Source organism: Quercus robur, chromosome 1, assembly GCF_932294415.1.
Source record: "Quercus robur chromosome 1, dhQueRobu3.1, whole genome shotgun sequence".
Taxonomy (NCBI): Eukaryota; Viridiplantae; Streptophyta; class Magnoliopsida; order Fagales; family Fagaceae; genus Quercus; species Quercus robur.
In genome coordinates this window covers 50125659-50140589 of record NC_065534.1, presented here as the reverse complement: position 1 = coordinate 50140589, position 14931 = coordinate 50125659, and the positions used below count along the sequence as shown (strand labels likewise).

General features: G+C 33.9%; 1 protein-coding gene across 5 annotated transcripts; it reads left to right on the top strand.

Annotated features, from left to right (window-relative positions):
• The first annotated feature begins 1833 nt into the window (after window positions 1–1833).
• On the top strand, window positions 1834–14505 carry LOC126691224 (uncharacterized). 5 transcript variants are annotated; one of them, XM_050386297.1, is made up of 15 exons: window positions 1834–2006; window positions 2110–2246; window positions 2734–2856; window positions 2972–3031; window positions 3163–3258; window positions 4839–4922; window positions 5010–5128; window positions 5224–5325; window positions 7169–7285; window positions 8101–8169; window positions 8330–8396; window positions 9228–9281; window positions 9443–9532; window positions 13267–13305; window positions 13964–14505. In XM_050386297.1, exons 2-15 carry the CDS (start codon window positions 2229–2231, stop codon window positions 14084–14086), a joined length of 1161 nt encoding a protein of 386 aa, XP_050242254.1. In that variant the 5' UTR covers window positions 1834–2006; window positions 2110–2228; the 3' UTR covers window positions 14087–14505. The 5 variants fall into 5 exon arrangements, with proteins under 5 accessions (XP_050242254.1, XP_050242243.1, XP_050242263.1 ...); XM_050386286.1 differs by having other exon boundaries at window positions 4812–4922; XM_050386291.1 differs by having other exon boundaries at window positions 1837–2006; window positions 2116–2246; window positions 4812–4922.
• The last annotated feature ends 426 nt before the right edge of the window (window positions 14506–14931 follow it).

Here is a 14931-nt window from a genome sequence, read left to right as displayed (position 1 = left end):
GATGGGCATCGTAGGTGGAAATACAACTCGTTCATAAGTAATAAAGTCATCCAATTTCAAGAAGGTCGTCCATGACCCAAGGGCATGGACGACTAGAGGACACTTGGTGAATTCTACAAGAAACTTCTTGAAAGGCTTCATATAATCGGACCATGATACACTACTCCTAAAATGTGGAGAGGATTCCCCGTAATCCACTCCACATTTCCCATTTTTTCCATTAACCACACATATCACCCATGATGGTGGTGGATCCAAACAAGTAGACCCACTTCTAACTCTTTATAAAAGGAGCAAGTGCCATTCACCCAAGGCAAGTCCCACCATTCAATATTTTCACTTCTTTGTGTTCTAGAGAGAAAACTGACTTAATTGTCAGAGGGTCCTTGGCTGGGTTACACCGGTCACCCTTGATAGTTCTTTCTTTTCTTTTCAGGACCAAAAAGCCATCACCATAACGTAAAGCATTCTAGCTTACTGATTTTCATGCATTATCACCCACAACATCTACAAATTTCCTTATGGTTTTCCTCAAGCCCTACCTTTCCATCTCTACATCCTTAAGAGGTTCATAGCCCAAACACTTAATACACCAGATCTGAGTGCTGAGTGAGGTTTTGGTGCTGTTGGGAACCATTGGAAGGAGCCATTTAGTGGCAGATATAATTGGGTTGAATTGCGAGATTCGGAAAGTTAGAGAAGACAAGACTCCGAGAAGTCCATTTGTAGCAGGAATTTGGATGGCTCAAGTACATGGGGTAGACTAGGCTTGGAGGGTCTTTTGTTATTCGTGTACTCCAATTTTATTCTCTAGTAGATCGATTTCAACTTGGAGAGTCGCAGAGAGATTTTTCGTTAAGTTCTTTGGTTTCCTCTTCGATAACACATTTTGGTGTTATCTTGTATTTGCATCTTTCTTCCATTCTCTTTAAGCTTTCATTTTATTGTCAATTGTGGATGGATATAACTTAGAGTAGCGTTATCGGTTCATTGCGCACATTTACTCTTGTTTTGCACTTTGATTAAGTAAGAGTAAAAGCAATCTAGCCGTAAATTTTAATTGGAGGTCTAAACAAGTTCTTGTATTTTAGCACAAATTCGAGCTTTTAAAAAAAAAAAAGTGTAAGCTAATATCATGTGTTTAATTTGAATCTCATCTCAAAAAAAGTTTAATTTGAATCGTATGATTATAATTTTTTTTAATTGTACTGGTGTATATGCATGAGGTTACATCTTAGTCTCTAGTAATGATAAAGCTTTTTTTTTTTGGGTTGAGAAACAGTAATGATAAAGCTTGATTTCTTCTTGTTAATGTTCTTGTATTCCAACAATTACTGTTTTAAATCTTCCATCTTCTATTGTATTGAATTAAAGAATGTAAAACAACCATTTGAGAGAGAGAGAGAGAGAGAGAGGGGACACATGCAATGTTTCTTAGGGACATATGAGAAAACACCAAAACTGAGGGATACTGAAGGCTGAAGCAAAACATAAAACCGAAAAAGAATATATACTATAATTTATTATTAAAAAGAAAAAGAAAAAAGAAGAGTAAACAATCTGGGAAAAAAAGTCAAAAAACACAAAGTGAGGACAACATGTTTCTGATTCATCGCGAGAAAATCTCTGTTAAACGTTCTCCTCAGATTCCCCTGCCAACATGACCATGTACTATATTATTATTATTATTATTTTGAGAAATTTTATTACTATTATTATTATATAATAATACTACTACCAGTCTATTATGAGATAATAATACTACTACCAGTCTACTACTCATAATAATAATAATAATAATAATAATTTCAAAACAAAAACATGTTTTTATAATTAATCGTGGGAGAGAGAGAGAGCCACCAATTCTGTTGCTTTCGACAGTCCAAAAAAATCCACCACCCACGTTAATACCTCTCTACTGTCTCTGTCTCTCTCTCTCTCCCTCTTAGTCTCTAAAACTAAAAAAGCAAACAGAGACTTCCCAAAAAGGTCTTCACAGTTCACAGGTGCTCATTGCTTTGCTGTATATTTTTCTTAGTTATTGTTGCTCTTCTGTTTTTATTTATTTAATTTAATTTTGGTTTTGTTCATCGTGGCCTCTTACAAAAGCAAGAGCAAGAGCAAGAGCAAGAACAATAATATGATGATGATGATGATGTTAGAGGGAACACAGAACGTCGTCGTATCATAAATTTGTTTTTGTGGATGCTTTTGGAGTTTGATGGGATATGAAGAAGTCCGATTGTGTAAGCGTCCTATCTTTTTATTTTTTTGGTAGTAATAATTGTAGTTGGTTTGTACTAGTACTAGTTCTAGTTCTACTAATTAGATTTGGTGTATGGTGTATGAGTTGTTTTTCTTTTTCGTAGAGTAGTCTTAATTGCCTGAAACTATTTGTTATTGTTTATTTGAGAGAAGAGAAGAGATTGATTGAAGTCCAAAACAACAAATTAGGGAAGTAAACAGCAACAGTAGTAGCAGTAGCAGTATGAGTTTGGGATAATGCAATGGTCCAGCAGCTCCCCAAACAAAATAACATTGCTATTTGGGTTTGGGGTGGATGATGTTTTCATCAATCAAATTACAAAATCTGGTTATTTTTACTTTCAATGTTACCATTTTTTTTTTCTGGTAAAAATATTTCTCAATTTGATGATATTTTATCGACAGGTGTTGTTTGTGTTGCTATTTATATTTCTGATTCACTCTTATCCTTTTAACTTCCCTTCACAGGTATCTTTTCTAGCAGATCCAAACAGTCGTAGATCATGTCTTTGTAGCATTTTCCCCACTGCTTCTTTGCTTTGTCTAGTGTACTTCATAGGGAGTGCATTCATAGCACCGAATTACAAAGAGGTAGTAGCTATAATATGTTTCACTCTAAATATCTTTTTTCTTTTTTTCTTTTTTTTAAAGTTTTTGGCCTTTCACAGTTATTCAATATTTTCTGAAAATGCTTCTTGTTGTGCAGAAATTATCAATATGGGGACTAGGTGGTAGTTTGCAGAATTCAGCAGTCAGCAACTGTGGGGTTTGTTCTTCCTCTCTTAGGGCTTTTGTACATCAATTTGTGTGTGTGTGTGTTTTATATCTTTCCTGCATATGAAATTTCTGGGATTCGTAGCTTATATATATTTTTTTATATATGTTCATCTGTTTTAGATTAAATGCCGGCCTTATGGAAGTGAGGCATTACCTGAAGGTATTGTTTCCAAGACTTCTAACTTGGAAATGCGACCATTATGGGGCTCTCGAAAGGTAAAGGTTCATGAGATGAAGGACTGGAGTTTCAATCTTTTGACCACTCAAATTTTATTAATGATCTTTGAATTGTGAAGAAATTTTAAGGATTATGTAGTTCACCCTGATCTGAGGAATCTTAATTAATTAATTTTTTTTTATTGAAATTTCAACTTTGTGTTGATCTTAATTTGATTTGATTTTTTATCTACTCGGCTGTCAAGTGTCAGCATTAATATATCTCCCAATTTACAGTGCCTATGGGATCTGATTGAGTTGATAAACACAGAGAAGTTGACTTATGAAAATTCATCCAAATGTTCAATGGAGTCTGATATAGACATTTTTTTTTCCCAATCTTTATAAAGGCGATTATCTAGTGCTGAGAAGAGTAGTCTGGATAGATTTTAACCTTTATGATGTTACTACTCTTGGTGTTTAAGACGTGGTGTCTGGCAGTGTATATCCATAAAAAAGGAAAGAAAAAAGAAATCTAATATCCATGGTGCCACAATGATATGCACTTAACTTTTACTCTAAATTGATTTTTTTTTTTTTTAATTAAAAAAAAAGAGACAGAAGTTAGAGGAATTTAGACAGAAGAGTCAATTTTGCCATTCTCAAACTTCAGAGGTTTTAATTTCAAATTAAAAGGCCAGGTGGTCAGTTTGGTTTTGACTTAAAGTTCAGGGAGTGTTTTTGCATTTTCCCTACATTTTTATTTCTTAGAACTTGCTTCAATTTTTGCTGTTTTAGCTACATGCCTCCCTCCTAACAGTGGTTCCAAAGTAAGACTTTCTTATCCCCTGTTGCTGCTACTCTGTAGGTTTCTAATTCTTAAGAACAGTCTTTCTAATCATCAACTTTAATTTAGTTTTTCTGTTCATCCAGATTGAGGCTTATATGATTGTGGCAGTTGTGCATTGTGCACTGTCTTTTGCTTACTCTTCAATAACTTTGAGTGCCTTAAAGTTTTTCCTCTCTTGTTCAATTACTTTATTATACCCCAAATTATGTCGATTAGATTTGTATGAATATGTTATAAGTGGGTGTCTGCCAAGTCCCACAATGGGTGTTTATTTGGTCGATTTGGGCTATATAAACGATTACGAGGAGTCTTATTTGTAACTTGACTAGTCCTTATGGGTATATTGTAGATGTGGCTAGTGCTTCCTCATGTTGTGACAACTTTATTTTTCTTTTTTTTCAACTTCTTCTTTCTTTTTTCTTTTTCTTTCTTTCTTTTTAATTACAATAGAATGTCAGCTAGAATTGAAAAGCCAAAACCTATTTTTACAACTTTTGCAGTTTTGCCTCTATGTAATTGATTGCTTACCAAGTACAAACATGTGAATGATGAGTGAAGGCATATAGCTGGAAATTTAATTATTATTACAGCCTGCTTATGGCAATAGAGCTGCAATTTCCTTGGTCAATGTCACACTTTAACTGTTAGACATGGATGCTATGCTTATAGTGTCATCATTATGACATTATTATTGTTATTATCATTATCATTATCATTATCATTTTATTTTATATAAGTATTGACTTGTATGCTGTTTAAACAGGCTACTTATAATGTAAGTTTTCAACAGACTAATGTGAATAACACGAATAATTTATTTGCTATGGCTGTTGGGATAAAGCAAAAAGTTCTTGTGAATAAAATGGTGAAAAAGGTACTTAACTGATTCTGTGTACGTTACTAATTGCAATTTACCCTGTTTTATCTTGTGGCTAATTGCCCTTTATTACCCCTACTGCAGTTTCTATCAAGCAATTTTGTTGTGATGCTTTTCCACTATGATGGTATTGTTGATGAATGGAAGGATTTTGAGTGGAGTGATCATGTCATACACATTTCTGCAGTCAATCAAACTAAATGGTAAGTACTTTATCCTTCCACTCTAATCTTCTTCTCTAAATGAAGTTGTATTACACTAATGTTTTTTAGTAAATCTTGGTTTTCATGATTGCTAGGTGGTTTGCTAAGCGTTTCTTACATCCTGATATAGTGGCTGAATATAGTTACATTTTCCTTTGGGATGAGGACCTTGGGGTCGAGGACTTCCATCCTGAACAGTATGTTGGCTGCACCTTACTGTAGAAAGCATAGAAAAAACAGTGTGTGTGTGTGTTTGAGTGGAAAGTTGCAAAGTAGCTAGAGTCACAAGCTTCCATGTCGTTATCTTATATAAAATTCTATTGATGCATTGGGTGCTGAGAAGATTTTCCTGTAGCTGAGGCTTATTCTAGAAGTTCTGTAACATGTTCATGTTTGTGGTTGTAGCTGTGCTTCTTGATCTTTGAATTTGACATATTTCTTGTTTTAGCAGTAAGATGAATAATGGCCAAAGGCCACATACTAGGTAATAGATTGCAAAGGTCAAGAAATTTCTATGTGCAGTTGAATGATGAGCCCGAGCCTAAATAGAAATTGTAAAATAACCTAGGGTTTTAAAATACTAAAGCCCTATATTGCTATAAACCCATGGAAGCCGATTTACTAACTACATTCATAAATTTCATAATAAAAAAATTGATTCCATGTTCATGACCAACCCCTTGATTATAGAATTTTCACTTTTTGATTTATTTTGTGCATTAATTATAATATTATAAACCAGTCACTGCTTGCACAAAACTTTTTAGAACCTGTAGTCTCTTATTGTTCCATGATCACACATTTTTTCTGTTGGATTTCATCAGTGATTTGTCGCAAAACATATTTTTAATGGAGATTAAACTAATTCTAAACTGCTCACCTTGAAGATTGGGATGTTAGGAGTTCCTTCAGTTATTTGTTGCCCATTGCCTTGAGAAAAGAAGCACTATGAATGCTTCTAACATGCATTTATGCTCCAACTTTGGGGGCCAGAAAAGTAAGACTGTTTCTTGAAAAAAATATTTATGATGAAAATTTGTTTCCCAGAACATATTTTCTGGTAAAAATTATGTTTTATATAATTCATTTTTTTAATGATTTTGTATTAAAAAATCATGAAATTTTGTACTCTATCAAAAGAGAACAGAAAAAAGCATGAAATTTTTAGTGATTCTTTAGGCATGTCAGCTGTGGAAGTTTTTCAGAGAAAATTCATAACCCTGTAATCTTAAGGTTTAATAGTGAAAAGGTGTAGAAATAAATTTTTATTGCAAAAGCCACCCACTGACAACAATGCTATTAAATCACAAGGTGCCAATGGAAAGGTGCTTCTTTATCTTAAAGGAAAGCACATTAAATGAAGTGCAAGACACATGCTTTTTGTACGAGTACCAAGCCCAAAAGAGTGCCATTGATCAGTACACTCAACCAATTAGGAATGACCATTGATCAGTACACTCAAAAAAAAAGAAAAGAAAAGAAAAGAAAAGAAAAGATCATTAATCAGCAACCAATTAGGAATGACCATGGATCAGTACACTCAATATATTTTTATGTATGCATTAATGTGATCATTTTTCATGGTTGGGTGTTATTTTCTAATATATGGGAAAGTGCAATATAACTAGTATCTGGATTTTATTTTTAAATTGCATTCCATTTGATGATTTCTTTTCTGCAATTTTATTCAAATGTATTTTAGAGATATTTTAGGCATACAACCTTTGTGCAATCGGACAATGATCTAACAAATTTAGTTTAAGATAAATGAAAAATTGATTTGATTTTTTTTTTTTTTTTTTTTTTTTTAAATGAGGTATTGTGAATCTTTATTGGGATTAACTATACCTTGCAGTTAAGAAATGTGTGCTTTACTTGATGCACGCTTACGCTTTTCACTTAGGCTCCATTAGGCCTTTGCACTCAAATGCACTTCGAGCCTTTAACAACACTGATTAACAAACTTAAATTTTGTTTCATGCATGCTTTGAAACCCAAAATGGTTACACTTTAAATTCTTTCTACTCTCGACATTTCCAGGTATGTGTCTATTATTATAAGTGAGGGGCTTGAGATATCACAGCCGGCACTTGATCGTAACAAATCAGAGGTGCATCATCAAATTACTGCTCGTGGGAGGAGAACAAAAGTGCACAGGTTCTCTGGCAGGCTTATTCTCTTGTTAATAATTTTTTATTTGTTATTCTTTTCTCTCTCTATCCCATAATGAGTGTCCCTTTTGCCAATTTTGTTTGTCTCATGATGTGCCTCTCATCAAAATATTAAAGGTTCAAAATTTCTACTCGCTCTTTCTCTCTATCTTTTTCCTCACCTTAGGATTTGTTCTTTTATGAAAGTTTAGAGCATAAGGGTAAATTGAATGAATATACAAAATGTTAAGAGTTTGTGAGGCATTAAAAGCTCCTTAAAAAGTATGTATTTTGCAAAAGAGACTTATACGGGACGGATACTTTTTATTATTTCATTTTTTGAGTTCCAAAACATTTTAAGATCTTCTGTTTGATTTGTTGTAAATTTTTAATATACTTTTTGTTCATCATCATGAACATAAAGTATTTTTCATCTTCAACAAAACTTCATTACTTACTATTAAAAAAATAAATAGCATTTCTTTTTATTACTTTTGATTTGTATTGAACAATTTCATACTCTTAGATCAGCAGACTTTAGTTACCATTTGAGTACCATACTACGAATATTAAAACCTGATTGCTATTTATGTGAGATGGTGCCACCCCTGATTCAGGATTGGTTGTTTATCAATTTTATCTTATCAGATGGAGCAATAGGATGTTAATTCAATATACACTTAGCACCCTGTCTCAAACTGCTTCAGTTGCCTTTCATGGGCTATAAACTAGAAAAACCTCTAATTTTCAAACATGACCTAACTTTGGTTTAAAGATTAAAAGTTTGAAACAAAGATACATTTCTGGTCATTCTGTGTGCAGAAGGACGTACAAGCCTGGTGGAGGGAGGAAAGGTTGTGATGGCAGCAGTACGGCCCCTCCGTGCACTGGGTAAAAGTTTGCATATATTAGATGTATTTATTTTAATAGCTTAAAAGGTTTATACAGATGGTGTTATAAAATCTATTTTAGAGAATTCCACTTCTTGCATCATTTTTCTTTGTTGGAGTTATCCAACTTGACAAAACTAAGATGAAAAGCAGTATTGCAGGTGGATAGAAATGATGGCACCTGTTTTTTCAAGAGCTGCCTGGCGGTGTGTATGGTATATGATCCAGGTTTGACCTTAATACTTTAGTAGTGATGAAAAGAAGTTGAAAATCTGCAGCAAGTTTTTATTAATCTAGATGTTCAGTTGATTCTATAAGATATGCTTAAACTGACACAAAATAGGAATGTTTTAAGCTAAAATCTCTTACTTTATATAAGGAGAGACCTTTAAATAATTTAAAGACCCAAACTAAACCCATATGGGAATAATATTGGCAAAACTTAGATCCAGACAGACAATGACTAACTTCAGCACTAAAATACTTAAATCCGTAAAATAACCAAAACATGCCCAATATGAAAATCTCAGTTTTCTCTCCATATCTAAAGGAGTTTGGAACCAAGCTGGTTTAACCATGCCCCACCAAAAATATTTGTATATTATTTAGACCTCCTGTTTGTCAGCTATGGAAGCTATATTGGCTCTGCATATCCACATGCACACCTGACCTCATTTCATCAACTAATTTACACTTTACAATTTTGAATTTTTTTTTGGGAGGCGGGGGACAGGGTGAGGGTGGCCACTGGAGCACATATTCTGGATATTTGGTACAAAATTTGAGAGGATATATACATAAAACTGAGAAATGTATGATAGCATTAAAGTCCAATGCAATGACAGGAGGAATGGGGTTGTTTAGGGTTTTCTTGTAATATTCTGAATAATACTTGGCTTCTTTATTCTTTATAGTTGTAATGCTGTAGTTGATAAATTTCTACCATATTTTTTCAGAAGCTCCTTAACCTCTTTTAACTTGGTGACTTAGATTGTAACTTAAGGTCTCATCCAGATTAACTCTGGATTAACTCATTTAGATTCCTAATTATTTTTATAGAATGACTTGATCCATGCTTGGGGCCTAGACATGCAGCTCGGATATTGTGCCCAGGCAAGCTCCTTATAATTTTTTGTCTTCTCTCTCTCTCTCTCTCTCTCTCTCTCTCTCTCTCTCTCTCTCTATATATATATATATATATATATATATATATATCCTTGGGCCAGACTTGTTGCCTAAAGCCTTCAACCCCCCCTCCCCCCAAAAAAAAGCAGGGTGATCGAACCAAAAACGTTGGTGTTGTGGATGCTGAGTACATAGTCCATTATGGTCGTCCTACACTTGGTGGCAATGAAGAAAATGAGGTCAGATTTCTGACATCTCTATCACAGTAGATTAGCCTAAATGCTTATTTGCTTGAAGTACCTTCAAATTTGCAAATCAGCCTAATCTTTGACTTTTATATGTGTGTGTATATATATATATATACTCATTTGATGGGATTGATGGAGACATGGAAGCTATTGGAAAACAAATTGAACATTTAGTAATTAGTATAAGTAGTACTGATGTGGGATACACAATGATATAATTTTTTTCATTTAGTTTTATATCTTTTTAGCCAACATTGTATTTTTATTTTTGGTCCTAGCAGTTAATTAGGTTAATTATTAATTTTATTTAGAATCAAGGTTATTTTTGTAACAAGGCAATTAGGGTTTTCTACATCTCCTAAATTAGGGTTTAGTTTTCCTATTTATCCAAACTATTTTACTCCTTTTGGGAGATGATTTTTGAAGAATGAAAATTTCTTTTGGTTTTTGGTATGGTGCCAACTAGGAGTCAACCCTAGGTGTTCCTAGTGGTTTTCTTCGCTTGGTACTGATTCCAAGAAAGTTTAGGTGTTGATTCCTAGGTTCAAATCCTTTATTTTCCCGTCTTTTAAATTTTCCATTGAATCGTTCTAGTTTGTCCTGTGTCAGGTACTTGCTAAAGTGGTTGGGTAAGCCAACGGGAAAAATTACATGAATTGGTGATAGGAGTTGACGAAATTGATCTATGCTGTATGCTGAAACAGCTGAGGTTTTCTTGTCAAGACGAGTTTTTCCTAGTTTAGAGAGAATAATGCAGCTAAGCCCAAAGCCTAAAAGTCCCATTAGTCCATTTTTTCTAACTGTTAGAGCACCCACACTAGATGTGGGATATGTGCCAAATGCTAAATATTTGGCACATATCCCACAACAAACCCAATTTTAGCCCATTTAGTAGATGTGGGATATTGTTTTTTTTTTTTGCAATATTGAACAGTACCGTGGCAAATTTACCACGGTACGGAAGATATGTGGTATATTATTTGTTGTTTGTTTATTGTGTTGATGAATAGTAAATATTATTTTAATGTGTAGTAAATATTATTTTAATGTATAGAATTGAATTATAAAACATCTGATAAATGGGATGTTGTAAAATGATGTGGTAAAATAATAAAGTAGGCATTTGATGTGGTAAAATGGCATAATTTTTGGAACATTTGCTACGGATGCTCTTAGCTATTACAATGCTAGCCTTTTGTTTGCAATGCTCTGTTTTTTTTATTGTTATGTATTTAGTATTTTAATTGGTTGTGATGAGAATGCGATGAGCATGTGACTTTTTATGAAAATGGATAGTTAGGGTTTAATTGTTATATGAAAGATAAAGGATTAGGATTCTATGGTTATTAAAGGACTCTAGGGTTGCTAAAAGCTATTATATAATATCCTTTTTGAGGAGTTGTAGTAGTCTTTTCTTATCTATATTTTGAAATTCCAAATTTGAATATTTTTTGAGATCTTTGAGCCAAGAAATTGATATTTTATTATTCAAAGTTTAATTCTGTAAGGTTGAATTTAATCAACCATTTTGTTGGCTTTATTCCGTGTCAAATTTGCTTGAAATTCAGCATTTAGAAACCCTGTATTTAGGTGGGAATCATGTAAGGATAGTGTGTGAAAGAGTGTGAAGAAAAACTCAGAAGTGTGCATTTTGCAGAGACTTGCGACTGGATCTCGCGAGTGGCTCGCGGTAGGCAAGTCTCCAAAAGAGGCACACGTGTGAAGCATGCAGAGGAGCTGAAGAGTCACGCTAGTTGTTGCACTACAGGACAAAAGTCCTAGGCTGGGCAGATAGTTAGCTCGCGATTCAGTCCATTCGCAAGGCCAAGTCTCCAGATCACTCTGTTTAGGAAAAACTAACATTTCGCATTCCAAACACACACACCAGCATATATACCCTTTATACCCACGTATTGTAGAGAGCTTTTAGAGAGAATTTTGAAAGAAAACCCCTAGAGAAAAAAAAGATTTACTCATCCACAATCTTCATCTTTTGATTCTCCAAATTTCTCTACTCTCACCCTCTCCATTGTTACATTCTTGAGAGGTACATTAGCCAAAACATTTTCTCACCATACCCATATCTGTGAGGAGGCTGTTTAGTGCTTGGGGAACAGTTAGAAAGGGACCAATTGATATTAGTTAATGCTATGAGCTATAGTGGAATCCGGTAAGCTAAAGAAGACAAAGGTTCGGCGTAACCTCGTTGGAGCAAGAAACTTTGAGGGTTTAGGTACACTGGGTAGATTAAGCTTAGAGGGTCTCTTGCTGTGCATGTATCCCAACTTCATTCTCAAGTGGATTATTGACTGCTTGGAGGGCGGCGGAGAGGTTTTACGCCGAGAGCTTTGGTTTCCTTTTCGATAACACATCACTGTGTTGTCTTTGTGTTTGCATCTCTCTTCCTTTAATCTTTGCCATTTATTTTCTGGTGTGGTTGTGACTTTATTTGGTTTAGATTGTTTTATCAATTCTGGTTTAGCTTATTTTCACATTCCGCACATACATTGATAATAAACTTGAATTGGTAATTTGTAATTTAGGGGTCTAAACATTCAAGGTATTTTACACACTATTTGAACATTCAAATTCTATTATCTTCTCTTTGTTATAATTTTGTTTTGTTGCTGGATTATTTCAATGGAAAACTTTGTGTAAAAATAGTTTTTCGTGTTCTCTAGTGTTTAGATTATTTCAATAGAAAAAGTATGATTTATTTTTAAAGATTGTTTTTTACTAAATTTTTTTGGAAAACAACTATATTTCATAGCAAGCTAAATAAAAGAAGTTAGAAGATTGTTTTTCAATTTATTTAAAGTTGCTATCAAAAATAGGAAAATAAGATAATTTTATTAAAAATATTTTTTAGAAAATGACTCATTTTCTAGAAAACATTATCGCCGATACAAATAGAGCACAAGTGTCAATTTTTGTGAAAGGTGACACTAAATATATCAGATCTACATTGGATCTAAGTTCTCCTATCCACATTATGGACCCACACACACACACATATACACTCAACTCTACTAACCAATACTAAATCTGGGTTTTTCAACTAATTGGAGTCTGCACAATCTATGCCAAGATTCTTAAGAGAGACTTATATTTTTCTTCTTTGATTGCTCTTGGGCATGAGCATAAACTTCTTAGCCCTTCAAGGATGAATGCCCTTGGATTACCTAGCAACTGGTTCTAGCGATTGGGTCAGTTGCTAATAAGTTTTACTAACTAGAGGCGACTCTATAGGACTCCTTTTAAGAAAGGTTCCCTAAGTTATATATTATACTTCTTTGCTAGTAGAATGTGATTTTGTACTTCTAAGATTATATACAAAACAAGTTATGAATTATATAGTAAATAACATCCTATTAACTCAAAAAGTGGCATGCATTGGTTTCTCAATGGGTAGGTGCTGCTATGGCCATGTTGAGGCAAGGCCTCCCACAAACAAGTCGTCCCCCCTTACCCTTGGGGAAAGGACCACAAAATGTGACATGCATGTCAAGAGTAAAGATAACATATAATCCAATGGTGAGGTTTTCATAGAATCAATTCAATAAATTGTTATTAAGTGGTGTAACATTAACAAAGAGTTACACTACATATAATATGATCTTGACCCATATGTGTGTGTGGCATATAAACCTTGGTTTCTTTTCATAATGTGATAATGTTTTGACTTCAATATTATATTCATTGAAACTTAAGTGTTTGTATTGCAGGCATCATCTCACTCTCATGCAAAGGATCATAGAGTTGATGTAAGTTTCTAGTCTAAACAAAAAATCCATCTTCCCCTCCTACCTCTTTCTTTTTTCTTTCTTTTCTTCTTGGTGGTTATACTACTTTTTATGGGGAGAAAAATGTGGCAGTTTAGGAGGTGCATTGAACTTTATGGAATCTGGTTTCTTTGATGATGTCAGACTTGATTTGATCTGGTGCTAATGGTGTTATCAGGATCTTGTTGTATGGAGTGATAGCAGTATGAAGACAATAGAACATAATCAGAAAATAGACTAAAAAGAAGAAATATACCTGGCATTAACCAAATTTAATATATATATTTTCATAAAAATTTATTTTTTTGTGTGACAGTGCAACATCTCTCTCACATGAGATGGACCCCACAGTGTGGGACCCATTTCCATGTGAGAGGGATGTTGCTTGCGTCTGTTACACATAATACCACCTCCTATATACCAAAGCTGGCAGTAGAATTACAAACTCACTACAAATGAAAACCCCAAAATCCTGTCATTTCCACCCCAAATGGTAGATACGTTTACATGCATAACAATATGTTCTCAGAAATCAGAATCAAATGCTACACCTCCCAGCATGATTCCTTAGCTATCTCTTGAGATTTAGTGTTCCAATCTATCAGTTCTTTTGAATGGAGTAAGAACATATTTTGCACAGGTGAGGAGGCAGTCGTACATTGAATATGAAGTTTTCAGAAAACGATGGAAAAAGGCTGTTGAGGAGGATAAATGTTGGACTGATCCATACCCACAGCCAGTGGTGGAGAGCATCTATTTTTGATGGTCTTCGAAGGTTAATGTAAAATATGTACACCATTATACATCACAGATGTTGTAAAGATAAGGCAACACCTCGAGGGTCCAAAGCAAAGTATTTAGGGCAGGACAGGACCATAGGAGATATACTGGGATCTTGAACTGTGAAATACTGATAAGACACATGACCGAGTATTCCTTAAATTGAGACTTTGTTTGAAATTCATTTCTGTGGTTCTTATGTGTTGTAGTTAACTCCTGTAATTTTTCCACTCTTTCCAAAGGTACTTTTATATCAATAAGCAGATATAGAAAGAGATGAACTATATTTTTCTTTTATAACAAATCTTGTAATCTCTCATACAATATGAGAACCGACCTTTGTCAACTCAACTTGATTTTGTAAGGTGATTTTATTTAATTTGAATTTGATTTTAACTTTTATTGAAGATGTTAAGCATATTTTTTGGTAGGGTATTAGTAAACAAAATAATCTTGGTCCACAAAATTTGGGGTTGGCCGTTGGTAGGGTATAATTTATATAATTTATTTCCATCTTATTGCCGATATTTCATTATTTTGATTGTTGTGGAGATGGCATTAGTCTGGACAGAATTACCATGTGCTTCTTGTATATAGTAACAGTAGCACAATTTGATTTTAACATTTATGTGCTGTAGAGCAAACCCTAGGCTTCACCACCATTGGGTGTTTGTGGTGTTTGGCTGTAGAAAAAACATAGTTTATATCGCATACAAAACATACGCGCAACGGAAAATTAACGGATCTACTTCATTCGCAATTGATAATATGTATTATGTAAATTTCAAAATTTAAGAATAAGAGAGCGTACTTTGGTGCAATGAAATT